Source organism: Falco naumanni, chromosome 4 (assembly GCF_017639655.2).
Source record: "Falco naumanni isolate bFalNau1 chromosome 4, bFalNau1.pat, whole genome shotgun sequence".
In the NCBI taxonomy this organism is placed as follows: domain Eukaryota; kingdom Metazoa; phylum Chordata; class Aves; order Falconiformes; family Falconidae; genus Falco; species Falco naumanni.
The window spans coordinates 102,819,898-102,847,102 of record NC_054057.1 but is presented as its reverse complement, the minus strand read 5'-3'; the positions used below and the strand labels follow the sequence as shown (position 1 = coordinate 102,847,102).

At 51.4% G+C, this 27,205-nt stretch overlaps 1 protein-coding gene and 1 long non-coding RNA gene across 7 annotated transcripts in view; both read left to right on the top strand.

Moving 5' to 3' along the window:
• Positions 1 to 6,231: 6,231 nt before the first annotated feature.
• LOC121087202 lies at positions 6,232 to 22,793 on the top strand. Of its 2 annotated transcripts, none has more exons than XR_005827540.1 (3): positions 6,232 to 6,311; positions 9,169 to 9,244; positions 22,687 to 22,793. It is a non-coding gene; the product is annotated as an uncharacterized LOC121087202 (long non-coding RNA). The 2 variants fall into 2 exon arrangements; XR_005827541.1 differs by lacking the exon at positions 6,232 to 6,311 and adding an exon at positions 8,704 to 8,776.
• Positions 22,794 to 23,692: 899 nt separating this feature from the next.
• The window catches only part of FLNB (filamin B), a 73,799-nt gene continuing 70,286 nt past the window's right edge, over positions 23,693 to 27,205 (top strand). For 4 of the 5 annotated variants that reach the window (XM_040589250.1, XM_040589248.1, XM_040589252.1 and 1 more), the window contains exon 1: positions 23,802 to 24,165. In XM_040589250.1, coding sequence (XP_040445184.1) covers positions 23,817 to 24,165 — 349 coding nt within the window. In that variant the 5' untranslated portion in view covers positions 23,802 to 23,816. Of the gene's footprint in view, positions 24,166 to 27,205 lie in introns of all 5 variants that reach the window. The other variant, XM_040589251.1, reaches the window with a different exon arrangement.

Sequence of the window (27,205 nt, the reverse complement as noted above, 5' to 3'; positions counted from 1 at the left end):
GCTGCAAGGGCCTGGAGGGAGAGCGGGAAAGCTGTAGCAAAATGCTGGAATTCTCATGCCTAAAACACATACAGTACCTGCGGTGCTGCCTGACAGCCAGGGAAGAGAAATCCCAACCACAGATCCAGAGCTGGAGGGCTGGGGCATCCCAGGTGGCCCTTCCAGCTCAGCCCCCACCACAGGGGTCCCGGGCACACGGTTTGTTTAGCGTGGGGGGGTGGGGGTGGGGGTGGGGGGGTGTTGAGCTTGAAGGGACCCAAGCAGCTGCGACTGTGTCCTGCTCTGCTTGTAGCAATGCTTAGCTCTAGCACATTTTTTGTTACAATCAAGCCTAGGAAATTAAAAGTTGTCAGCTTGACAGATAAGCAGGTAGGATAAGGTCTGGTTGCCGTCTGGAGCCTGTGGCAATGTTCCCAATGACTCGAGTGGGAGAAGCACAAGCCCCCCATCTCTTGAGATGATGACGAGCTAAGACTTGCTAAATCCAGACAAAATAAGCTGTACTTTTGTTTAGCTGTGAGTTGTTTTGGGCAAGAAGCGATTTTGAAAGGATCTTTGTACCTCACAGAGGATTATTGCACTTTCATGTGATGCCAGTGGGATCAGCAGATGCTCTGTAGGGTCCCAGAGTGCTTAGAGGTCCCCACCCCCATCAGAAGCAGTGCGGGGTTAGGGGCATCATCCATGTATTTTCCAAAATGTTCTGAACTATGTTCTGCTGCAGTCACTTCCAGCAGGTGTTTTTAAACGTGGCAACCATTCGTTCTTTTTTTTAGCCCTTGTTTTTCTCTCCTCTTCACCTGTTTGAAGGCTGTTGCCACAGGAGAGTGGACCAGGAGGGCTGGACCACTGGGCTGGAGGGTTTTTCCTTTTATTTTTCTGATTATTTTTTTTCAAAGAACTGCATTTTTAAATGATGTGTTTATAATTATGGACCTTATTTTCAAAACAGAGTGCACCATTCACAGCTGTTACAAATGAGAGCCCAGCCAGCAGCCCTTCCGCATCTGTGACTCGCTTGTCCCTGCAGAAGCCACGATCGGTGCAGGGGACTTTGTTCTCAGGGTACGTAGAGGAGAGGCTCGTGAGCACCGCAGGGCTGTAATCGGCCGCGTTTTGAACCATTTGTATTAGCCTGGTGTCCCCCAGCAAGCTGCGCCCTAGCTCAAGCAGTGAAGGTGAAAATGCTGAACCCCTGGGGAGAGAAGGTCACCCTCAGGAGAAGCCCCCCGTTAGCAGGGAAGGGGGTGCACAGGAGGGGAGCTGGCAGTGTTGGCAGTAGTCAGGGTGGTGAGGGCTGGCACGGGGCGGCACGTGGTGCTGGGTATCGTGGCACAGCTGGGTGCTGGAGATGTTCCCTGGCACTGGTTGCAGAGGAGGTCTCCACCCCTCGTCCCCGCATGGGCTCAAGCTCTCCCTCCAGCGCAGCCATCCCCAGCACCAACCACCCTTCCCTGAGAAAACGGGCCATTTCTGCAAAGGTTTAAATACTGTCATTTGGGGAATTTGCATATTGCCTTGGCCAAACAGGCCCTGTCAGCACCCCAACCCCCGCGCCCTGCGCCTGCTGCCCAGCCAGCGCCAGCCCTGCCCCGCGTGCCGCAGGGCGCAGGTGCACCCGGCGTTTACCCGCAACAATAACAGCACGTGCACATGCATCTGCTTTAAATCACTAAATTATAGCGAGGGGTCAGCGGTGTTTAAATGGACTCAGAGGTGAGGCCAAAGAAATGAGGCTTAAAATTCAAAGCAGTCCAACCTGCCCCGCCGTGGCGTAACTGTCTGAGTAATTCACTGGTACCGAGCCATCACCCTGACTCCTGGGAGAGATGCTTTAAAAGCTCCTCACGTGGGCAGTTCAAATGATGTGCACATGGGGGGAACAGAAAACAGAGTTTAATTGAAGTGCTGCACATGTATATATGTTTTTAGGATAAACAAAACAGATTGGGCAAATATTTGTTTCTGCCTCTACTGCTACAAAGCAAACTTTCCCACAGCTTTTGACAGAGATAATCTGTTTTTCAGCCATGATGGTGAATTTGTAATGACAAGTTTTCATTTTGAACATTTCAGGATTTTCTGATTGTTTCTCATGCAATTATTTTGATTAACAATGAGGTTTTCAGACCAACTTGAAAGAGTCTCAGAGGCTTAGGAAGAACCTGGCGCTCTGTTACTCCTCTCTCACTGGGATTATTTTCCACAGCTTTCTAACACTTTAATCAAATGATTTGGAAATCAAAGAAAACTGCATCTTAGAAATATTTCATATCTTCACCCCTTCTGAGAAGGGTTTCTTTAAGTTTAGAAAAATGCTTGTTCCCGTATCAAAAAAAAAGAAAAAAACAAAAACATAGGGCTGTAATAAGAATGAAAAAGCAACGTGTGTTTTTTTAATGAAAAGGTGTATTTTTAATAAAAAGATAAATGCTTTAGATGATCTTCTGTGAGAAAGCAACATCTAAAAACAGAGACTGAAAAATATTTAGGGAATTTCTGATTAATGAGGAAATGTGATCTCAAACTAGGAACCTCTGGATGTTTCTCTTTCATTTATAAACATAGGAGGTGGCTTAAGAAATTAGGAAAAAAAATCCATCAGCTGTTTGCTCAGATTTCATTGTTCTGTCCTTATCATTTATATTCTCTACCTTTTGGTTTTTTTAATATGACATGGAAATCTTAGACTAGCTTCAGAGTGTGCATGCCAGCAGATCTGCACCGCCTGCCTCTGTGCCCCAGCTGGTGGCATCTTTCTGCAGGTGGGAACAGCCTTCTGGAGCTCCTGCTCCCCTCCCCCCCCCAAATGTCAATTAAGGGCAGGTAATCATAAGCAAAGGTGATGTATAATGTGCTTGGACCTGGTATAGCCTGGGCAGGGTCCAAATCAGCTGGGACTGCACCTCCTTGAACTGGCCCCCTCCCCACAAATACCTGCAGCCCACCGGGCTCCTTCTGGTGGGCAGGTGAAAAATAGGAGACCTTGCTGCTGCTTGCAAGAGTTGCACATGGAGGGAACCCGATCTCTCTGTTTTCAGCTAAGATGCCACTAGTGCAACTGTATAATTGGCATCTGGACGCTGGAGCTGCCCTGTGCCGGTGACAGGCATGGGGCAGGGTCCCACAGGGTGGCTGGCACAGCTCCCCAGTGGCCATCCCAGCCCCCTCCCTGGCCACGGGCACCTCCAGCCCTCACCTAGCTCTAGGGGAGGATGGAAGGGTGATGGTCACCAGGTGAGCTGAAACAGTGGCGATGCAACGCTGTGAGACGGCTGCTGGGACAGGTCCTGCATTTGCTATTCATGTCCTAGATTAATTGGTCACCATATAATAGTGTAAATATAACAGCAGATTGAAGCATCGTAGTGCAGAACCCAGCGAGGACTGAGAAGGGTGGCTTTGGTACAAGCGGAGAAGCCCGTAAGTGAAAAAAAAACAGTTTGGGCTTTCTGTGACAGTGAAGTTTTCTGAGTTCAAGCAATTGCACAGCCAGCCTACCCCAGTTTAGCAAACATTAGCTAAAGGTAAGTACGTTTAGCAGTGTATTTTCTTTCACACCGCAGAAAGTGGAAACATAAACCATGCGTCTGGTGTGATCTCCATACAGATGGCTTTGAAACGCTGGCTCCGCTCTGAAACATCATTACTTTTACAGTGGACTTTTAAAAAGTATGTTATTGCTGCTAATATTATGTGTATGTATTTTAAAAGTAATTTCCCTGGACTCCAATAAAACGTTCTAACGGAGTTTTGTTCTCTAAACAATTTTAACCCATGTTTCGCCTTTTGGGGAGTACTTTTGGCCCCCAGGCAATGCAGAAGAAAAATTGCTGGCTAAGTAACACCAGATGCAGGAGAGACTGCTGGCCGCTAGAGAGCTCCCAGATGAGAAGACTTTTCAGGCTGAAATACAAATATGTTTTGTAATGAAAGCAGAAACCCTCTTTTACTTTAGGACACAGGGACCAGCCATGAAACGCAAAAAGGTTTCTGCTTGCGCTGCAGCAAGAGGCATCATTATCCATAATTATATTTTTCATACTTGAAATCAAAAGCCCCAGCGCTGCCCTCCCTCCAGAGCAAGATCTGAAAAATTATCTTGGATGTTGGCCTTTAAGTCAAGGCGCGTAGTGGGGCGGATCTCAGGGATGAATGAAAAGCTGTTGCAGCCCTTCGGTAAGGGTGTCTGCGTGGGGATTATGTGTCGGCCGTTGTCTCATGCGCCATCAACGGTGAAGCCCGGGGGATGCCATGTGTCACCTGGAACTGCAGTGCTGCGGTCAGAGCCTCCTGCTCTGGGAAAAGGGCAGGAGGGTGCCTCTCCCCTCCCTCTCGCTTGCTCGAGTTCCACTTTCATCGAGGCTCCTATTACTGGGGACAAAAAAAATCACCTTTGGTGTAACTGGGGGTGCCTGGGTGCTCAAGGGGGCTGGCCACGGGGTGTGCTGATGGTCCTTTGGGAATACCTGGACAGGAAGAGATCTGATGGCTACATCCCCCCTGGAGGGGCTGGCTGGGGTTCATGTTATTTGTAATGGGGCTGAAATGCACTGGATGCAATCAAGGCTCAGTGCCCTGGGAGCTTGCAAGTGAAGCCCAGGCACAGGGTGTGGGGTGGGATGTGCCAGCATCGGAGCTGTGAGTTGCAGGAGCCTCGTGTTTGTTGTTTGCTCTGAGCACTTTGTTGCCAGCGATGAGGACCCATACGGATTCCTGCGGGCGCGTGGGCTGATGCACTGGAAGGGATGCGGAGGGTGAGTGGGGGTGGGCAGCAGCTGGGCTCAGCGCAGAGTGTGGGGTGCCCGGGCCGGGGCACACTGTGCCCGCAGGGCACTGCAACACCCCCGAGCGCAGCAGGTCTGTGAGAAAACCTCCACTGCCGCTTGGCCCTGCTGCCCTCGTGAATTGCTCCTGCCCCTGCCGTGCGTGGCCTTCCCTGTGGCGACCTGCAGCCTGCCCACCCAGCACATCCCCCTGCAGCTGGCACGTGTCTATGCCTGTCCCTTTCCTCCAGCTGCCACCGCAGCAGGGCAAGAGGCCAGCCCCGCATGTGACAGCAGCTCCAACAGCAAGGGTTCATCCTGAACCATGATTTCAAGCCTCACAAGTGGCACTGGAAGAAGCCTTCACCGGGGCCAGGCTTCTCTTAGTTTCCTGTGGGGCAGGAGCCTAAGAATTCCCGTCTGCCAACTCTGAGCAGGCTGCACGGGGCACGTGTGGTGGCCGAAGGTGCGAGTGAGCCTGCAGCGGGGGAACAGGGGACAGAAAGCAGCGCCCTGAAATGCAGAAAGTTTCCATTGCTCAACAGCTGTACAGCAGAGAAGTGCAAGAGGAACATGAGGTCAGGGCTGACATCATCACATAACCTTTTCATGTATCTTGCTTGCTGGAAATAGCAGTATTTCAAGTCCTGGTGGCTGGCCCTTCCCTTCTTATGCATTACGGTGGTACCAGACACAGGGGCCACTGCTGGTGCACGGGGAGCTGGAAACCTTGTGGGCTGGGAGGGCCAAGTAGAGGCATCTCCTTCCTTCTGTGCTTGCATGAGCAAACGCCCTTTCATCTTGAGCTGGACCACCAAACCCTGTCCTTGTCCCCAGGAACCCCTCTCCGATTGAAGCATGGGGGGAGGTGGGTGCCCAGGAATGGACACGGCCAGGCTAGGTCTGGCTGGGGGTTCCCGACACCAGGTCTGGGGCTGGGACGTTTTAGGGCCACCTCCCAGCACACCCTCGCAGATCTGGATTTCTCCTCTGCCAGAAGCGATTTCCACCCTCTGCGATTTCCCAGGGGCTTGGTGAGAAAGCAAAAAAAGTGCTGTCAAAGGTTTTCCCCTTCCCTTCCCAAGTGTAAGCCCCCGGGGTCTCTGGCAGGGATTTAGCAGCCACAGGAATGTGTGGGAATACGGGAGGCTTTGGGATGGGGCTTGGGGGTGGAAGTTGTTAAGAGAAGGATCTCACCATGGGCTTCTCTGCAGCAAACTCACCCCCAAGTCTAAGGGTGAACCCACCTGTGCTGACACACACACACACCCCCATCCCGGTTTTGCTCAGGTGTGCATCCTCGCGTTTGGCAGCTGGTGCAAGGTGTGCCTGGGCACCCAGCAAGGGATGAGCAGCGGCGCAGCCAGCCCTGCCGGTATTTTGCCTTCCAGGGAGTGAAGGAGTTAAACTTTTCAGATGGAAAATGAACTGAAGATCAAACCAGCAGCCTGGTGACCTCCCGCTGCTGGGACAGCAGCAGCTGCCCAGCCCAAGCCCGGCAGTTCCATCCATCAGCTTGGCGGGGCTGGCGGGGAGCGGCGGCCGGTAGGTGCCAGGGGTGGCATGGCTGGGCATGGTGTGGGACCCCAGGGCTGGGGCTGGGGGGCGAGGGCAGGGAGCAATGGTCCGTGGGATGGAGAGAGCGCCGGGAGGATTGTCCCTGATCCGTTCTCGGAAAGAGGATTGCTCAGAACCAGCTTGTCCTAACGACGCCTGGGGAAGTGCTATTTCTTGCCTTTTGGGACACCCGGCCAGTGGATCCTGAGGCTTCAGGAACAACATGGTTTTGTAACTGAACTCCTTGCATGCAGCCAGGGAGGGTGTCGTGGGTTTATTTCTCCCTGACAAGGAAGGAATGATAGCCATATGCTTTAATCCTGTCCTTTGACGATGGGCTGCTATGTACCAATAAATGCAAAAAGCATGGGATGTCGATTTGCAGTTTCTAAACAATAAGAGATCTTCTTGGTATAAATGGATTTTTTTTTTTTTCCTTGAGCTGAAAACACCGTGGTCTGATTCTAAGTAATACCAGGCATATCTCATTGTGCTAAATCCATATTGTCTGCCTGGCTCTTCAGTTTATCAAATGATAACAAACACTCACTGGTTCAAAGACACCGTGTCAGTAATTTGAATGTTTATTTTGCAGTAATAAGGTGGTATAGTCTTATCGAAGGATTTGCATAAACATTTATCATATCATTTACATTGTAGTAATAATTCCTCTTGTTCAGAAATCAAGGCTGAATCAAAAGCCATGATCATTTCTGGTAAAGAAAGAGGGATTACACTTCGTTCAAAGAAAACCGAGTAGAACCACATCCCTATAAAATTAAAACTAAAGTAGTATATCGTTCCCCTTGCCCTAAAAATCCCCTCAACTCTTATGGTGTTATGTGTTTTTCTTTAGAAAGAAACCAGAAAATATATTTCCCTAAAATCTGAGGCTTTCTTTTCATTATTGAAATGGTCTTGAGGTGGTGACTGAAGGAGGTTGCCAGGCGGATGGCTGCTAAGCGGTAGTTTCTCACCAGGCAAATGGAATTGCAATCACCGTGTTTCAGAGTCGGAAAAGCTCAAATTGCTCTTTACTGGCCTCCCAGTTGCTACAACCCGATTCCCATAAGGTACTTTCTGGCCAGAGATGAGGCTCTTGATTACAGAAACGCAGATCTCCTGGTAACCGCACTTGATTTATTCTTCGGTATCACGGAGAACAAGTCAGTGTTATTCTCTGGAAGCATGAACTCCTCCAAATGCTAACGTGTGGGGAGAAAGAAAGCAGCAATTGTTATTATTTTCTTAACAATAGCCCACAGGAATGCGCTTAGCAGCAAGCACAGCCTGCAAGTCCTCCTGCCTTGGCCCCGGCACCTTTCCCAGGGGCTGCTGGCACAGCGGGGGACCCCTCTGCCGACCGGCAGAAAACCAAGCAGGGGAAGCAATAATCCCAGTGAGGGGAAAGGAGGCTGTGGGATATGTTGAGAGGAGCTCTGAAAAGTCATTAGTATAAATGTAACAGGGAGCCCCACTCCTGCGGCACCCCAGAGACAGCCTGCAGCTGCTCAGCGGGGCCGATGGGGGACCTGGGGGCATCTCCTGGGGCCAGGCAGCAGCTGAGGTAGGTGACATCGGATGGGTCCCCTGGTGTTTCATCTCTTAGGACAGCCAGCAAGTGATGCTGGCTGCTGCGTTTTTGCCATGCACCTTGTTGGCCTGATGCCTTCCTGCAACAGTGCGGTTTGCCCTGCAGACACCCCTTGTTGTCCATAACTGAAGTTGCAGGGAAAAATGCCTGTAGGCAGATGGTAATGCATCCAAGAGGAGCAGAACCTGCCCAGGCTGGTGGGCTTTATTCAGTACTGACTTGATGCTACTCCCATTCAAGCGGGTAATAAAACTCCCATTGATGTTTTTCATTTACTTACGATTTTCTATGGACTTTCAATTACCACTGCAACCATGCCCAGAGTGTGCGAGTGCACGGCGGGTGCACAGTGCTGCGGTGCAGAGGGCTCTGCTGTATCCTGTTTTTGTAAAGGGCTTTTCCTCTTAGCAGTCGTAGTGAAAACAAACATGTGGGAGAACAATGGGATTTTTTTTTCCTGCTTTCCTCTGTATTTTTAAATACAATAAAAAAGCCTATTAAAATGAAATAAAACGTGTTAACTAAAAAGGGATACCTATACGTTAATGAAGAAAATAAGCGTAACTATGTGAACATGCAATCACAAGCACAAAGGTCATTTGCCTTCCTGATCTTGGCCTGTATTTTTGCAATTGAAAGCCTTATTCATTAAACACCTTGTGAAAACAGGGCACTGGTAAAGCAGAACAATGCCTGTGCCATAAAGCTGTTATCTGTAATAAAGGAGGGTCAGCTTCACATCCCAGAGAAACACCCTCGCGCCCTGCTGCGGGACTTTGCAGTCTTTCGAGTCGCCACATCAGCAGGGAGCAAAGGGGAGTCCGCAGAAAGGATTTCCTTTCTTCAGCTAAACCTGGAGGTATTTCATTTGTTTTGTCTAAAATATTTGGCAGTAAGCAAATAAGGATAATTCTAGTTGCTGGAAAAAATGGAAGTAATAGTAAGATACTCTTTCTAGGAGTAAAACTTGTTCATAGAACAAATTACCCCAAGGAAATAGGGACTGTGAAATCAGTGATGAGGTATGATATAACAGGTGGGACAACCACCTTATATCGTTCCAATTTAAAATACGTGTGGTTTAGAGAAACATCTGACATTGGTTTCTCCATGAGAGGTGGACAATCTACCGCAATAGGTGGATAAGGGCAGTTATTCACAAGGTCAAGTTGCTCTTGTTTGAAATGTATTTCCCTCGTGCACAGCTGCTCGGTGAGCCCCTCTCCTCTGACATTGCTCTTCCCCGTGCAGGCACCGCAGCCCGTGACCACATCTGGCCTCGACCCTCTCAGCAGCAGACTGGGCTCCCAAAGCCATTCGCTACAAGGTGGGTTTCCCGTACCATTGCCATCCTCCTCGCTGTTCTCCCTGTTCTCGTTGTCTTTTCTGAGCGGCAAATGTTTTTATGGGGTGAGGTTATTCATGCCACTAACAATGTCCGCTATCCTTCTGGCAGAGAAACTTGCACTAGACCCAGAAATATATGCGATAAATTTTGCTTTTAAAGCAGACCACATCCAGGGCTCTCCAGATATTAGGTTTGTCACCTATTTGACAGGCTTAGATTTATTTGGTTTGTGTTTGGGTGTCACCAGTTCATTAAATAACACCTGCTTGTCACTGCTGCCTGGAGCGTGGCTGTGTGCGGACACCAAGGTGGGGACACCTTTCTGGCCCCATCCATCAGTGGGCTGGTGGGAAAGGCTGAGGACATATTGGTAGGACCAGATTTCATCCCAGCATGTTTTGTTTCTGTTGAGATCAAAGTGCTTTGTGAAATCGGTATGAATGTGAAGGGATTAAGGGTGGGAGAAAGGTATAGAGTGCAATAATGTCAAAGTACTGCATTCAGCGTTACTTGGGGTGTAACATTTCAGATCTATTTTGAAACAATATACCCTTTCAAGACTTGGTTTGCTTTTATTCTGTTCTAACACATAACACAAAGTCAAAAAGAACAGTTTTGAAGTGCCTGAAACTGAGGGGAGCAGCTTTTTACTATCCTCCTCTTGAGAACCGTATGCGTCGGGGTTTGGCTCTGACTCACAGCGATGCTGAATTTAAAAATCCTTTCAAAATAGAGCTCAACCTTTCTCACAGCTCCCTTCATAAAAAGCTGAATGTTGAAGCGATAATGTTTGGAACAAAGAACACAGTATAAACATTTAGTTTGTACTAAATAAATTACGTTTGGTCTTACAGTCACGTTATTGGTGACAGCTCATACAGCCCGCACCCTTCCCCTGTAACGTACCAGAACGAAGCGAATATACATCGCTGGGAGAAATTCCTTGTCTTTTGTCAAACAGCCCAACTGCTGTCAACAAACATATTATGGGAATATGAATCTGGAAACAAACAGATCATTAGAGGGTGAGTTAAGGTTTTGTGATTTAATTCTAAACATGTTGAGTGAGGGAACCAGAGATGTGCAATGCCAGGAAAACTGCGCACCAGAGGTTGTTTTTTTTTTCTCTAATGAAAGCTGGTATTTTTATTGAATACAAAGTGCTTTGGGTGACAAAGATGGTTACATATGGAAAATATGAAGTTCCATTTGTTCTGGAGAATTATGGAGATCACTTGATTAGAAGTAATGTTGTGCCGATGCAAGTTTTACATTCTTTCCTTGGTGGAAATTATTCATCCATTTACAGAACTTTATTAACAAGGTACAATAATTTTCCAATGTTAAAAAAAAGAATGTTCATGGAGGACCTCTGCACAGAAAGTAGTGACTTGGGTTTGTGCAGTCCCTGGCTGGATTATATCCGTGTTTTGTCCCGTTGCAACTGTAACGGGGTTGAGAAAATAAAACGACTGCCCTGTTCAGAGCATCGTTGGTGGGAAGAGCCTGCACCGGGGGCGCGGTGCTGCTCTCGCCCGAAGCCGAAGGGCTGAAGACTGTCAGGAAGGAGGGAGCCCGAGGAGCTCTTTGGAGGTCTCCCGAGAGGTCTCGGAAACCATCTGTGGAGTCCCGAGAGGGCCCTGCCCTTCCCAGCGCTTTAGAGAAATGCAGTCGGAGGCGGGGGGGTGGGGTGGGGGGGGGTGGGGGGGCAGTGGGAGCGCCCCAGGGGAGGGAGCCAGGCCCTGTCCCCCAGCATGAGATGCTGTATCCCCTGGGCTGGGCTGAGCGCCTGCGACCAGACTTGTGACTCTTCTGGGCTTTCATTCTTCTGCCACATCATCTCCCCCCCATGTCTAGACGCGTCACTGTAGAACGGATATCCCGATCTGCCCCAGCCCCTGCCCCGCAGGGACAGTCACAAGCCAGGCTGTGTCCTTGTGTGTTTTGGCAGATGCTGGAGCTTTGCTCTCTCAGGGAAAAACTGTTTTGGTATCTCCCCTTCCTATAGCCGGACAGCTACTGTCCTGGCCCCATGGCTGTTCTAATGGCAGCCTGAGCGGCTCTGTTGCACTGAAGGGGAGAAGGTTAAGGCGAGGGAGCTGCAGGACATCTCCACCTCAGCGTGCATCACCAAACCCACACGGACCTGCAAGTCTTCAAAGGCTGCTCCTCTGCCCAGCACCTATCCCCGGAGTGCTTTCTTCAGGCAGCTAGCTCTGGAGGCCTCTGTCACCAATGGTATCCTGCACGGTGCCACGCTAATGAAAACTGAAAATCCTCTGAGCTGCTCAGCCTTGTTCACCTGTCACTTCCCCTCCAGCACTGCCCAAGCACATCCTGGTTTTCCCAAAAATCCAAGGATCTGCTGCCTGCGATGCTCCGATGATGTCTGTTAACCCAAACGCAAACAGGATGTGAGAAGATGGGAGAGAAAAACATTCGTTTCCCAAAGTCTTTGGCAAGATAGAAAAATGCTTCTCTTCCTCAGGAGCAGACAGATGCTTTTATTGGAGTAAATGCCCCTGCAAAGCCGGCTGCAGCCCCGCGAGCTACTTGTAGCTGGGGAAGACCCTCCCCGGGAGCATGACACAGGTCAAACCTGGAGGTGGCTTCAGCTGCCCCCGCTGCTCATGGTCCCTTCTCTGCGACGTGCTGAAGTCTTTCCCTGTGTCGAGAGCGCATCTTCTTTCGCGTGGCCCTTCCACTGTGCTGTCCACCACACGGTCAGGCTTCCAGTCATTTCAGTGCTGTTTTATATGCTGTTAATTTTATAGTGAGGCAGAGGTTGATAAACACTTTCTGCTATTTCCTGCCTTCTCTCGCAATGCTGGTTCAAATTGCTATTAACAAACCAACCCCCCTCCAAAAATACCCCAGCCAGCTGTATGAATCCAGCCCAGCACTCAGGGCAGCAGTTGTGGGGGATGCATGGGGTGCACCGATGCTCATCTCAGGGTAAAGGAGCAGCTTTTTGCTGCCCTTCTTTTCTGCCTGGGAGGGAGCAGCAATGCAGCAGGGGGCTGCGAGAGCACAGGAGCGCTGCCTGGAGATGTCGAGCTGCAGCAAGAAGATACTAGATAGTTTCAGAAAATCTGCTCGTCAGGATCTGAGGCTACATTCAGAAGTGGTAACGGCCAGGATAATGTGTTGTTTATTGCAAACAGGCATCTGCAGTGGCCTCGAAGGGCTGGATGTCCAACTGCCCTGCTACATACATCAAACCCCCTGTTAGGAGTTTCAGCCCAAAGTTCAGATTCCAAAGCCAAACGATGATGGTATCACATTCGCTTTTCATTTCTGCGTGGGCACCGTGCCCATCCAGTTATAACACAGCTGATTCTGATTTTCATATAGTTCATTGTTTACTTATGACTTACTATAAAGTTGAACTTGTCTTATTTATGAGCAGCCATGAAGATATGGGATTTCATCCACTGGGTGATGACTCATTCATTGGGTTGGACTTTTTAGCTCCTAATACGTGACATATTTTGGACTATTGGATGAACAGCATTTCTGCATGAGCCCAGATTAAATGTGGTGAATGGAAATAATTAGTTATTTGTTTTTAAAATCATGTTTGTAGCTGGGTTTCTGCTGGTGCAGCTCCCAGCTCATTCCACCGATGCGTACCCGGGCAGGACGGGTGGCTGTGTGGCTGCAGTGGAGGGATGGCAAGCAGCGGTTCAGGGTCAGGCATCTAAACAAGTCAGGGGCCACTCTGTTGCTGGTGCAGAAGGAGGAGCTTTGCAGCACTGGAGCATTTGATACTTTCTATGAACTTTAATGACGGCAACGTTCCTTGCGCTGCTGCAAACCATTTGAGAAACTAATTTGTAAAATCACTCGTAAAAATCTCATGTTCTTTCTGTAATAATAAAGCTCCTCGGCTGGAAGAAGGAATACAAACCTTCAGGAAGAGCAGCCCAGCAGGGCCCCAGCCTGGGGCGCTCCCCGCCGTGGGTGCACCGTGCCCGCTGCGCTCAGCCCGGAGGATCCGTGCACAGCCAGGAATCGCCCCCGGTAACGCTCAGCTACATAAGGAAAATGCAAAGTTTTTAAAAACCTTCCTCTCCTCCTGCCCGCAGCTCTCGCAGACGGGACAGGTACCGTGCGAAACGTCGGTGTAACCGTGTCGCAGCAGCGGCTGCCCGGGCGTACGGCTGCTCGCAGCCGCAGTTCGTGCCTCCGCCGCGGTGTCGGTGGCCGGGAGCGGCGGCAGGGCGTGTGGGGGACCGGCCGTGACATAACCGCATTCCTGCGGCATTAGGAGACGCTCCGGGCCGCAGCGGGGGCAGCACGTCCCGGCCCCGCTCCCACCCCCCGCCCTGCGCCGCGGGGCCGCTCCACGCTCGGCCCGAGCCAGCACCGCGCCGGCTGCCGGGGCCGCCCCGGGCGGGTTAACGGGGACCCGCGGCGCCCCGGGGCCTGCCCGCTGCCCGGCGCACGGCGGGGCGAGGAGCTGCCCGGCGGGAGCGCCCCCCGGCACGGCTGCGGGGCTGGCGGCAGCGCCGGGGGTGGGGCGGGAATGGCCGTGCCCGGCCGCGCAGCCCCGCCGCCAGCCCCCAGCCCGCCGGGGGCACCCGGGCAGCGCCGGGACCGGCCGCCCCCCGCAGCCGCGGCTGGCCCCGGCGTGGGGCACCCGCTGCCGGCGGCCGTCGCCCCCCCTGGCCGCGGGCGCTGCAGGAGCGCGGTGCGGCGCCCCCAGCCCCGGGCGGTGCGCAGCCTTTCACCCCGGCCCGGGGGCACTGCCCCCCGCACAGCCCCCCCCGGCAGCGACTGTCCTCCCCGTGCCCCTTCCTCCTCCAGCGCTGAACCGGCTTTGCGCCCGTTAGTGTGTCTGGGAGCGGCCGGGGGTGGGATCCGCCGGGCAGGGCAGCTGCCCGCTGCTCCCCTGCCCTGAGTGCTCCCGGAGGGAGCACAATTGGCGAAGCCATTTTCCAGTTGCGCTTCACCAGTTTACAGCCACTTCATCACGGCCCCCGCTTCGCTTCTGGAAACTCGCTGCTGTCAAGGAACCAGGGAGCGGATTTTTGCTCTGAAGAAGGAAAATCCGCTGCTGCTGTGAGGACCGCCACAAACACAGCAGGCCAGTGGCTCCCTGGGTTTGCCCGTGGCCGGGCACAGCACCATCGAGGCTGGCGAAGGAGCGGGAGGAAGGCTCCCATGGGGCCGAAGCAGCCTGCTGAGGGCCGGGCATCTGTGCAGAGCTCAGGGCCTTGGGCTGTGGCTGCACCGCGGTCCCCGTGCCATCCAGGCACTGGCAGAACCCGGGTTATTAACAGCCACATTTCTGCAAAGGGTTTTGCTGCAGAGTCCTCCCAGCTGCTGCTCCCAGGGAGACGCAGAGAACGCAGGTGTGCTGGCCCGTGCCCCCATCAACCCGACGCTTTAGGACATGGTCATAGCAGGAGCTTGCCGGCCAGCAAGGGCTGGGGCCTGAGGCCAAAAGGATCAAGTCCGTGCAGAATGACAAGGTTCAGCAAAAAGGAGACCTATCCAGAAGACCATTGCCATGTGGAAAGCAGGGAGAAGGGGATTCCTGTGGGTATGCCTGGCCCCGCTGGCATGTCTTGCAAACTGGGGTGGGTTCTGGTCCCCAGAGGAGCTGCTGCCACCTCCCTCCCCAGGCTCAAGCTTCAGAGAGGCCAAAAGCAAATAAGGGTGATCAAAGGCACCCGGGCCACCGAGCTGTGCCTGTGCAAACAGCCAGTGCCTCTGCGAGGGAAGTGGTGATAACCCGGAGCTTTGCAAGGCTCCTGCAGCCCTGCCTGGGCATGACTGGCCCCAGCTGGATCACCTCCATCCTGTTGCAACCCATGTTATCATCATGGCTGTAAAGATAAAATCACTTCTCTGAGGCTGCTGTAGTTGTGTCTCACTCTTCCCTCTCCCTTCTCTAACAGCATCACTGCAGCGATGGGGCAGCTGGGACTAAGGCACAGCGACCACCCTCAAAAAAGGGTCTCAAGCCGTGCCCCAACCCTGTTCCCTTGTTACATTTTGTTCTTGTTTGATCCAACTAGCAGATTTGGGCTTGGTAGGGCTCTCTTTTCCTGCTCTGTGCCATACCAGCCTCTTTGTTGGTGCTTTAACCTGTACAAAAGCCATAATGCACACAGCTTACAAAGAGAAGGTTCCTTGCTTGGAGTGCTGTGCCAGATGGCTGATGTGCAGTGCCAACTACCGCAGCATGGCTGAATTGCCCTTTGAAATACACCTTTCTTTGACTGAAAAGGATCTGGTTTTACTTTTTGGTCCTTTTCAATCAGACAGCGTGTGACTGGGGTCATTCTTGATATTATCGCCCCTTTCAGGTCTCTCTCTGGCACACAGGGAGCAAGAGGTGCCAGCTGCCCAGCTAGCTCCACCAGTAACACCTTTCTGATGCCATCTTCTCCCAGTAGTGTATCTTTTACTGCTTTTTTTTTTTTTTTTTTCAGCTAGTGATTTTGGAGTTGCTTTGCAAAATCCAGGGATCACCGTTGTGAGACAAACAAGAACACTGGAATTGCATGTTTTGCCCTACAAGGGCAGAGCCAGAGCAGAGCAGGGGTCCCTGCAGGGGAATCTCACAGTTTTTAGGATAAGTCTACACCCAGAAAAGCTTCTGGGACTAGGTAAGGCACAGATTGTGCCACACGGATGGGTGATGTGCTTGGCTTTCTTCCAGCCCTGTTTTATCCTATCTGGGGACTCTGGTTTCTCCAGACATATCCCGTGGAGCCATCCCTGGACAGCCAGCCTCCCAGTTCCTGCTGGGGGTTGTGCCAGCATGCACAGCCCAGGGTTTCCCAAGCTGCCACCTTCCTCCCACCCACCCCCGGGGTGATGTCTCCCATTATTTTCTGCAACAGTGGCAACACCCTGCCCTTTTCCCCAGGCTGGTGCTTCTTGCACCGGCCTCCGCCTTTCCTCCTTGCAGGGTGTTACCGGGCAGAGCTCAGCCGCAGGACATTGTTATGGTGCAATATATTAACAGCAGAACTGACTAACAACTACACAGGGGGAACAGTGGCTTGAGGCTGGTGACTGCTGGCTGGGTCCAAGTGCTTTTCTTCCACCCTTTATTATTGCTAATACTCACCCAAATCGATGTGACACTGCCCACAGAGGCCTCTGCCATACCTTTTAGTTATTCAACATGCTCAGAAGGTTAGCTCCCTTTTGAGCAGAGAAACGCCCCAAATATATGGCCTCACACACAGAAGCATTTATGGAGGAAGTTAAATTCTCTAATTGCTTGTCTGGATCAAGACCAGGCTGCCAGCCACACGGGGCTGAGCTGCAGAACAATGCACGGCCCTTGTGTCCTTACGCGCCAGCCAAGGCTTATCAGCCCACGTAGGGGCTAATAAAGTAGCTTTCAAAGTGAGTCAGTAGACTTAAGGCTTCTTATGCAAGATTCCTGTCCGGGAATATTTTTGTGAGAAATGTTTAAAAAAAAAAAAAAAAGAAAGGAGAGTGACTTCAGCTTTGTGCAGAAAGCAAATCCACTTAAAGCAGATTTTGGCTGATTATTTGCTGTCATGAGAACACTGCAATGGGGACGGTAGATGTGGGCGCTGTGCAGCATCGTGCCTTTCCAGACACAATGTGCATGTTTTCACTCACTCCATGCACCAGCCTTCTCATCCGTGCGGCTGCCGCATCCCGAGGCACACGCCAGGAGAGCCAAATGACCTCCCCCTTTGGCTGCTCGTAGGTCAGCAGTTTTGTTTATGTCACACAGAAGGCCTTTGGTTTGTTTAAGAAATATACACTGTTCCCCTGGAAAGTGTTTCTTCCTATGCTTCATCCAGCTGTCCCAAGGAGGAGCTTGGCTGCTCCTCTGCAGTCAAACACAACTATTCATTTACTCACAACTCAAACTCAACATATTCAAATGCAACCTGTACCCCAGGTTAAAACAACTCCCGAAGAATAACCAAGGAACACCTGGAATTCTGCACACACTATGAGCTCTGACAGGTGTGAGAAGTTTTATTCTGATTTTACACCGTCACTCCTGTGAACTCCAGCTCACGGAGTAAAAACACAACAAAAGAAGCTCAAGCCCCGAGGAAAATGGGTGTACCATCTTAGGAAGAGAGCTCTGGTTACTCTGAATGCAAACACAAGCAGTAGGTAAAGCTGGAAGGAAGCACGGAAAATGCCTAAGGATGAGGGTGCCTGCAGGATCTGCTCCGGGCAGGAAGCTGTGAGTAGCTGCACACTGGAGCACGGTGCGGTTTAGTACAGGATCTGACTTCCCAGGCTGTGAAATCAGATCCTGAGTTATTTTGAAAATGAGTTGCTCTTTCAAATAATTTTTCAGCTTCATGTTTGATATGTCAAGTCACATTTATTTGGGTAAGCTCTGTGTTGGTGGGACACCCACAGCGCGGCCATCGCCACATTCCCAGCGCTCAGTGGGGGGTCTGGCTGAGAGCAGGCACGGCCGTGGGGATGTTTCAACGTCCTCAGGTACCAAGACAAGTTTTATTGGGGTTTTGCAAAGAGAGGGATGCCTATCCATGGCTGTGTGAATACATTTTTTCATTCAAAACCATCTTCACAAATTAGAAGTAAAATTAAACACCCTGTGGTGGTTTATCAATCAGAAAACTAGACGAACCTAGGAAAACAGATGAGCTTTGCAGCATTTCCATAGGTATAAGCAGCAAGGATATTTTGGACAAAGAAATGAGGTGAATTCCTGCATGAGAGGCACTCCCAGGGAATGCCCTGTCCTTGCTCTTCCAGTATGTGCTAAATGGATTCCAGTTTGGTTGCCTTCCCAGATTTCAGCTGCCACAGGATAGCAAAAAGCACCAGCAGCCTTGCTTTTGGGCCATTTACTGCCTGTGTCAAACCCAGAGCTTTAAATTCCAGCTGCAAGTCTCCCTGGGATCCAAAGCAAGAGCAGTGCATTAAGTTCTGGCAAAGTACTGTGTTTGCCAGATGGATGGATGCTTTCGGCACCAGTTTCAGCTTCTGGATACACATACAATGCGGCAAGACATCTATGTACAGAAGAAAAATCATATTCTTCCAGGCACGGAGAGATGAAAAAGCCACCCCAAACACAGCCGCTACTGCAAGCAACTGTTGCCTACATAGACTTTCGAATTATAAATTTCAATACAAATTCCAGGACAAGTCATATTTTTCAGCATATTTCTACAGATGCCTAAAGACATCCCTCTGTCTGATTTGGACTGAACTGCTGCTGCGTGCTCTCATATTGCTGTCTTCCCTGGATAACAGATGTCGGAGGAAAAAGAAGATGGAAAAAACTCAGAACAAGTTGTATCAAATGTCCTAGCCAATATTTGTATAATGCAGAACTTCTTTGCCTTCCATAGAGCTGCTGAATAAGGAAAATGCAACCCATGACGCAATCCCTTTAATTCATGCTTTGACTTGAACAACTGAACAACTTGTCTCGGTTTTGCTTCACTTGGTAGAGATCGTGGTAACGAAAGGAGAGGCTTAATGACTACTTCATCAATCAAAAAGAAACACTTCTATTGTCTTTTAAACCCCAGTAAATAGTGTGCCGGGTGAAGAAAATGTGCGGTCTGGAAACCTTTGATGTGGGAGGCTGGGTGCTGCTCCCAGGGACCTGGCTGTGACTGCCGAGCCAGGAGGGGTGCTGCCGGCAGCGTGGCGATGCCACGCATGGGCACTTAGTCATGAAACCCCATCAAGTTACCGTGACTGCAGCTTCTGAAAAACCAAACCTTTAGCTACGTTCAGCCCCAGCTTCTCTACCTTTAACGTCACATAGTGGATTAGTGGAGGAGTCTCCCTGCAGCGCTGCAAGGGTTAGCATCTGCACGGTGTTTTGAAGGTGCTGTAATTTGTTTTATGGTATTTGTTGCACTGGCTTTTGTTGCAACGCACAATGCTGTCTTGTGTGTGGATAAGGCTATTACATGCCAAAAACTTAAAAATACTTAAAATCTCCTGATAGATTTCTAAAGCTACCCAGGTGCTATAGCCTATGGTCCAGTTATTCCTTTTCCAAGCCACTGCCCTGGCAGCTCTCCATCTTTGACAGCCCCGGGGTGCAAATCTTTAGGGTGCTGTGGCTGTGACAGAAGCCTTTGGAAAGGATGGAAGCCTCTTGCTGGCTTTTCACCACACGTTTCTGCTGAGGTGTCTTCAAAGTCATTTGAGCGGTATTAGTTATAGTGTGGGGAAACCCCCCAGTGCTTCTCGTGTATTAGCAGCACCACTGAAACCTTTAAAAGATGATATTTCTAGTTGTGCAGATCCTCAGAGAGGTGGTAAGTGAACTGTGATCTGGCAGCGGTGGAGAAAAACCCTTCCACCTGCGAAGACAGCCCTGAACGCTCAGCCAGGGCCGATTAGTGCTCTAAGCAAGCTGTGCAGAGGTTGGATTAATATTTGATATTAACTCTGATTATTGTCCTCTTATGATCAAAGCATGCTGTTGCTGAATAATACGTCAAGCAGAGAGCACGTACAGTGTCCCAAATGGCTGGGATCTCTCATAGCCCATGATTCAGAGGAATCCAAGAACGTATCATCACATGAGACCGTGATAAAGTTGATTACCCTGAAGCAGACCTCAGACTTCATTAGTCACCCCGTCATGCGCTGCCTGTCCCCTGATGTCAGTGAGGGCTCGCGCCACCACTCCCCACACCCTTCTGCTTTTGTAAGCCAGGCTTAGACAGACCTTTCCTGAATGAAACAGCCAGAGGTCAGAGCTGGTATTTCCCCCTGCTATTAGGATGCTCCAAAAAAATTAAACAGGAGTTAATTTTATAAATAAAAATAAAGGGAGTCCCATGATACCCTTCCAGGCCCCCTAAAGATGCGATAAATAATCTGTGCTGAGATTAAATTTCCTTAAGGATTATCACTGATCCCAGCAAGAGCAGCAGCAGACCTGTAAAGGCCAGCCAATTTTTATTTACCTTTACAGTTTAAACTATGCTCCTAGGTTTTTTATTCCTGCCTACAAAGCAACTGCAACTCCCTGTAAATTCACAGAACCTAATGCCATATTCTGGTCTGAGAGACATTCTTCAGTGTCTTTTTGCTAAAAATAGAGAAACGAAATGCCCTTACAGTTCATACCATTTGCACAGGCTGGGTTTTCAAATGCAAAATATTCTGAGCTGTTCTATGATAAAACAGTAAGTATGTGGCAGTGGAAGATCTCTGCTGATGAACAAGCAGGGTCTTTTTAAGTCCAGCCTTGCAGTGAATTGTCATAGAGGAAGAAGAATATTTGTAAAGCAGTGGAAAAAATTCAGTGCTGTGTTTTTGCAACTGCTTAAAGAGAACCAAAAAAACAATGGCAGTGTCCTTCCTTCCTTGTATCTGCATCTAGTGAGAAAAGGAAGAGCCAGAATGGAAAGATCCTCATCATACAGGACAAATCAAAAGAAAAAAGTATCTGTCCCAGAGCGCAGTGTTGAAATCTCCCACCTTCTTTGCATATATACATATATCCACACAAACATCTACCCATATAAATATAGACATAAGGTATTCCTGCAAGGCATGCATTAATGCATTTGTAATAATACACAGTACCAAGATGCTCTTCCAGCAAGTACAGATTCATGGGTTAGCTTGGTTTTACTACTCTGCCTCTTGACAAAACTTGACACACATGTTCACTTGTGTTAAAGTGTCTTCCAACTTCATTTTAAAAGGAAATCCAGTTTCTCAGACCAAACATGACCTCAAGAAGAATCCCATCACAGAGCAGCGCAGGGTGACGCTCTCATCAGTAGAGGACAAGGCATTGATGCCAGTGGAGGTGCCCAGTGCAGCAGTCAGTGCCACAGCCAGGTGTCACACTTGCGGCCAGGCAGCTCCCAGACACATGCCTCTCCTGAGCTCAAACACCCGTGCAGGCGATGGGGTGCGAGCAGGGGCTGCTCCTGCTCTGCTGCCCAGAAATGTTGCTCAGATCACGGCTGGGAGGGCCATCTGTGAATGGGAAGGAAGGAAACAAGATCTGTTCCTCAGACAGAAATTATTTTGCTTTTTTTTTTCATTCTCTTCCCATAAAGCAGTCTTTGTTTCCCAATAATCGTGAAAGCAATGAGGATGCAAAAGGCCAAATTCTGTTCAAAAGCCCTGTGACGTGCAGGGAAGGGCAGCTGTGACATGGGCTGCTGCATCCAGACCACCAGCGTCCCGCTGACCCTGCACCGTCCCAAGCAGCAACAGCCCCGACTGTGCCACTGCCCTTCTCCCAAGGCTGACAGTGTGAGCCGGGCTTACATCTCTGCGCCAGCAGTTTGCTGAGCACTTCACATCTGGTTTCATGCCTCAGTGCTTCTGGTGGGAGGGAGGGAGAGATGGGTGGATGGATGGACAGACGGATGCGTGGATGGATGGATGGATGGATGCATGGATGGATGACGTGGTGCAAAACCACTCGAAGAAACCGCTGTCCTCATGTGTGCAGAGCATGTCATTGCATAATACATCATTGGGATAAAAATTATCTTTGCTGGATCTATGGAAAAAATTACCTTTATTGAAAATTTTAGCTAAATATTTAAGGTAAAAATTAAGGTCCTGATACTGATTCTGCCTTTTTCCTGTTTAATTTTTGTTCACCTCTTTTGCTACAGAAAAAAGTGGCTGAAGCTTCAACTTTCAGTGTAGTGTAGGCACAAAACGATATTCAATAGAGTGTGCCTCACTAGGTGCGGGAGTGGAAAGGAACTGAAATTAGAATTTTACAAGTGATCAGCTAATCCAGGTGGAATGATTGTGAAGGAGTGCCAACCCAGGCAAAAGTCAATAAGCAATTAGCATCTATTAAAAGATGGAGTATAGGATGATGGGAGAAAAGCCCTTGAAAAAAGGCTGAGCCCCATGTTTCCAGCCTGCTTTCCCCTGGGCTGGAATGGCAGGGAGCTGCTGCGAAGCCGTGACCTTGCCCTGCTGGGGCACCTCTACAGCCTGTGGCTGGTTTTGCTCTAGAAATAAAAGGCTTCAGTTAAATTCAGTTTTTATTTGGATCCTTCTTGCTGCTTGGGTCAATAATTTGAGGAAAGGGCAGTGGCTGCTGTACCATGGGATACACCTTGTTGTTTCAGTGTAGTAAAAGTGTCTGATTTCTTTGATGGTTTTGAAACAGGAGGTGACGCTGGTTGGGGAGCAATGGAAGTTTAGGTGTAACTCCCACTTTACCTCACCTTCATCTTTGCTTCTTTCTTATTTTCTTGTGAACAAATGTTTCTAATATAACTCAAGATAGCCTGGGGAAGGAGCTGTTAGGTCACTGGAGAAAAATCCCAGTGCCAGGTAAAGGCATTCAAATAAAACCCTTGAAAGAAATTAACTAGAAAACTGATTTCTAATTTCAGCAGAGAAATTTTGTCGTTTAATTAGATTAGACTTTTATCGACTGTGTTTTAATGGATTTGTTTTCTCAGGCAGACTCCTCCATCTTTCAGCGTGCCAACCTTGATGTAAATAGGTACGAACGTGTACCCTTCGCTTGAAGTTGGTGGAGCAGCTCCTGGTAGCAAAGCCAAGACCGTAAGTGTGCGGGAGATCAGCGCCCGAGGGGAGGGCGGGTGGGCACAGGCTTCCCTCGGGGCAGGGACACGCAGGGACACCTCACCGCAGCTTTCACTGACCCCTCAGTGTCCTGAGGCGTCTGGGCAGCCTGCAGAGTCAGCACGCAGCAACTGCCGATGGGCTGGTTCTGCTGACTCTGCTGTCGCCAGGTGAGTCAGTGGCAAGTCACCGTCTGGGCTGCGGGCACGGAGCGGCGTGCCTGGAAACCCGCTACAGAAGCGAGGGAGGCGAGGAGCCCCCGAGGACCCCAGCCTCACCTGGCGGCTTTTTGCAGTTTCTGTTTTCTTTAAGTGGCTGATGAAACCCCGAGTTTCAGACAGAGGGTGCCCCCCCCGCAGGGTGCCGCACCTCTGCCCCCCGCCGGGCTGGCCGTGCGCCGGGGGCTGCAGCGTCCTCCGGCCCGGGCGCTCGGGCTCTGCCGGTGGCGGTACTGCTGGGGGGGGTGGGGGGGGGGGCGCGTAAGCGGGACGGGGGCTCTGCGAATTTCAGCGGTGTCTGCGGCGCAAGGGCCGGCCGCGCACCGGCGCCGGGGGGTCGCGCCGCGGCCCACGCAGGGTGCGATGCCCACCGCGCTCCTGCCCACGCAGCGGCGCCGGGTGAGCTGCGCTCCCGCCGGGCGGCAGTGCCACGGGAGCGCCCCCCGCCCCGCCAGGCGCCGCGGGCAGGTGAGGGCCGGCTCGGCGGGGCCCCGCGGCGGGGGAGGCCGTGCGCGCTCCCGGGCGCCGCGCACCCCCCGTGGGCCGGCCCGGCGGGAGGCTGGGGCGGCCCGGGGCGGCCCAGGGCGTTGCCGCTCCCCGCGGATAAAGCCGGGCGGCGGCGGGGGCCGTGCAGAGCCGTGGAGCAGCGCGGGGCGGGCCGGCGGGAACCGGGCGCAGGAGCCGTGCGGCCGCTGAGCGCCGCGTCCCTCCCCGCAGGCGCGGGCGGGCAGCGGGCGGAGCGGGCCGAGGAGGAGGCGGCGGCGGAGGCGGAGCGGGGCCGCGCCATGAGCACGCAGGCGCGGGGCCAGGGCGGGCGCAGAGCGGCGGATCCCGACGGCGAGATGCCGGCCACCGAGAAGGACCTGGCGGAGGACGCGCCCTGGAAGCGGATCCAGCAGAACACCTTCACCCGCTGGTGCAACGAGCACTTGCGCTGCGTCAACAAGCGCATCGGCAACCTGCAGCACGACCTGAGCGATGGGCTGCGCCTCATCGCCCTCCTGGAGGTGCTCAGCCAGAAGCGCATGTACCGCAAGTACCACCAGCGGCCCACCTTCCGCCAGATGCAGCTGGAGAACGTCTCGGTGGCCCTCGAGTTCCTGGAGCGGGAGAGCATCAAGCTGGTCTCCATCGGTGAGTGCATCCCCTGCGGGTGCGTTGTCGGTTTATGTTGTTGGGTTTTTTGCTTGTTTTGTTTTTTGTTGGTATGGGGGGTTTTGTTGTTGTGGTGGGGTTTTTTTTTCTTCTCCCCCCCCCCCCCCCCCCCCCCCCCCGTTTTATCGTGTGTTTTTTTTCCTGCGCCGGCCCTCTGCCTCGCAGGGCAGCCGCGGGGTGCTGCCCCCGGGGCACCGGTCTCGGCAGCTGAGGGAGCGCTGCCGCCCCTTCCCTTCAAGGAGAGGCTTTGGGGGTGCAGCGTGGTGCTGGAGCGCTGCCGCCCCTTCTCTTCATGGCCAGGCTTTGGGGGGGCAGCGTGGTGGTGGTGTAAAGCTGTGTGTGCAGTGGGGCTGTCCCACAGCCCGGTTGGCGGTGCCTTCCTGTCCCCCTCAGCTGCTCTCCTAGTCACTCTCTCACAGGTGACGCTTTGCTGTCAGGGCTTTCCCTTAGGGAACCCAGTGCCAGAGCGTGTTCTGTCCCTGAGCCCCCAGTTTCCCCAGGAGCTGAGCCCTTCAGTAGCCCCAGCAGGAGACGCAGCCGGGCCAGTGCTTGCCCTAGCCCATGTCTGGCCAGGGGTGCCTGGGCTCTGGCAAGGTGCTGAGCCCAGCTCTGGGGCGGTGGGTGGGCTGTGGGGAGGCAGCTGCAGCCATCCGTGGTGCAAGGAGACTTTTCCGCCTCGCCAGGGCCCAGTATGTGATGCCAGTGTTCAGATGGGCATGGATGCTTGCCTAAGTGCAGTTGGAGCTTTTGAACAGGCTTGTGCTTTCTCTTTAATCTTCCTGCTGTGGTCAGGCATGGGTAGAAAACATACAAGGGCTCCTGCTAACTCCGGGAGATGTGTGGTTTAAGCTAATGCCCAACCTGGCTGGTGCTGGCTTTGACTCTCCATACTGTACTGGGAGGGTGCAATTGCTGGGTAACTGGTGGTCTGCTCAGGAAACTAAAGCTGTTGGCATGCATGTCAAATTGCAGATGATCCCTCAGGAATGCCTGTGGTGACCATTTGGGGAATAGCTCAGGTGTGGCCACAATGCAGTCTGTAAAGCAGTAGTTCAAATGCCTGAGAGATCTCTGGGAAGGAATGTGAATGCCTTTTCTAGCGTGTTGCCAGATAACTCTAATTACTGCCTACTGATGACTCTGGCCTGGATGAATTGCACAGCTGAATTCGGGTGAGAGCAGCTCTACCCAGTTGTCTGAAACTCCTGGCCAGGGTGAAAGCTATTTCCCTTTAGAGGCTTCAGCTGCAATAGCAAGAAAATAACAAACTTCTCCGGTTTGGGGGGGGCCTCTCTGGAGACTTGTGGCTGCATGGTGTAGTGGGTATGCTGTAGTACCTCTCTACTAATGTGTAAAAGCAGCTTTGGACAAATGGGGACTGCTGGGTCCGGAATGGCTGATTATCCTCCTAGGGCAAAATAGCTAATGTACTTGCAGCTGGCAATGGAGCTGGTGCTAATTATTTACTTAGAGTTGCATTCCCTTTGCACACAGTGGGGTTCAAGTTGCAGCTGCTGACTCCTGGGCTGAGCTTGCTTTTGCTAACACCAGAGCTCACCTTTCTGTTTCAGCCACTGGAATAGCTCCTTAGCAGCCGCAGCGCTAACACCAGGCCAGTGCTCCCTTCCTGTTGCATTGTTTGCCCTAGAAAAACGTTGCTGCTCCAGCTGCTTTCCTACTAGCCTGTGGGTTTGGGAGATCAAGGTTAGTGCAGTCAGGCCTGGCTTCCAGCGACTTCCTTCCTAAAATGCTGCAGCAGCAGCAGCACAGCTGCCTTGCAGGATGAGGCTGAGCTGCAGTGTGGCCATAAACATTTAAGATGTGTCTAACTGTTTTGCAGCTTACTTGCGTTGTGTTGGTTATTAAAGTAAATAAAAAAAACCCCCCAAAACAAGAAACATGTAGTTGAAGCTTTGGGAGAACGGAATGACTAGGGTTGCTAGTGCCTTTGCCATTATCTCGACCTCTGTGTGTGGGGGTATACAGCTCTAGCTGTGCTGTGCCACCAGAGCTGGAGCCAAGCAGTAACACAGGAGCCCTACTGTATGGTCCTGGATAAAGGGAGCTGCTCCTGAAAAAGCAGCCTCAACTTGCTCTCCAAAAAAGATGTTCAAAGCGAGCCTTGGTGCTCTGCTTTGTTGAAGAGGCTGAGGCCCGTGCCACCTCTCCGCAGGCGCGGCGTCGGCTGGGGTCGCTGCCTGTCCCTGACGCCTTTCTGCCTGCAGGTTCTGAAGAACTTAGGGCTTGCTTTTTGTTTCTAGCTTGTACTCTCCTCTTTTGTGTTGCTGAGCAAAACCAGGGCTGTGATGGGGCCTGGAGCTATGTACCAGCAAAGGCTTTTAGGTGGAGAACTTTTATGACCAGCTTGGTCTTTAGGGCCTGGTGTGTTTAGGGCCAGCCCTGACCCAAATCAGCAGGGAAAACCCGACAGCTGTGGCTGCTGGATTTCTGGCATTAATAATGCCATCAGACCTCTGCTAAGTGGATGCAGGGCCTGTTCCAGTTATTATTTAACTTCCAGGAACATTTTGGAAGCTGTGTATTACGGCTCAGCTACTGCTGCTATACTACAGCCACACTCAAACTTTTTCGGTAGCAAGCTTTTGGCATTCCATTTTGTGCATTTAAAAGAAGTCTGCCTGTGCACAGAGAAATCAGTTAAATTTATAGTGTTTGGCCACAACCCCTTCTGGATGCACAGTTAGGAGTCCTGCCTCTCCTGCTGCTGTTGCCCCTTCTTGAGTCTCTGCTCAGTCTCTTGATAGTTCAGGATGCTTTTCTGCTAAGCATGGAGTGCCTCCGCTTCAGTGCAGATTTAACCGCACGTGTGGTCTAATGTAAAAACAGCTGTTTTTGTGCTTTTTGCCATCCAGCAAAGATGGGATGTAAAGCTCTGAAAAAGCCGCTGTGAGGACAGGTGACTTCGTGGAGTTTTCTACTCAGCACGAGGTGACTGCTGTGCTACTCAAGTGTTAACAAGTGTTAAGTCTAGCTCTTTTTTTTTTTTTTTTTTTTTGTC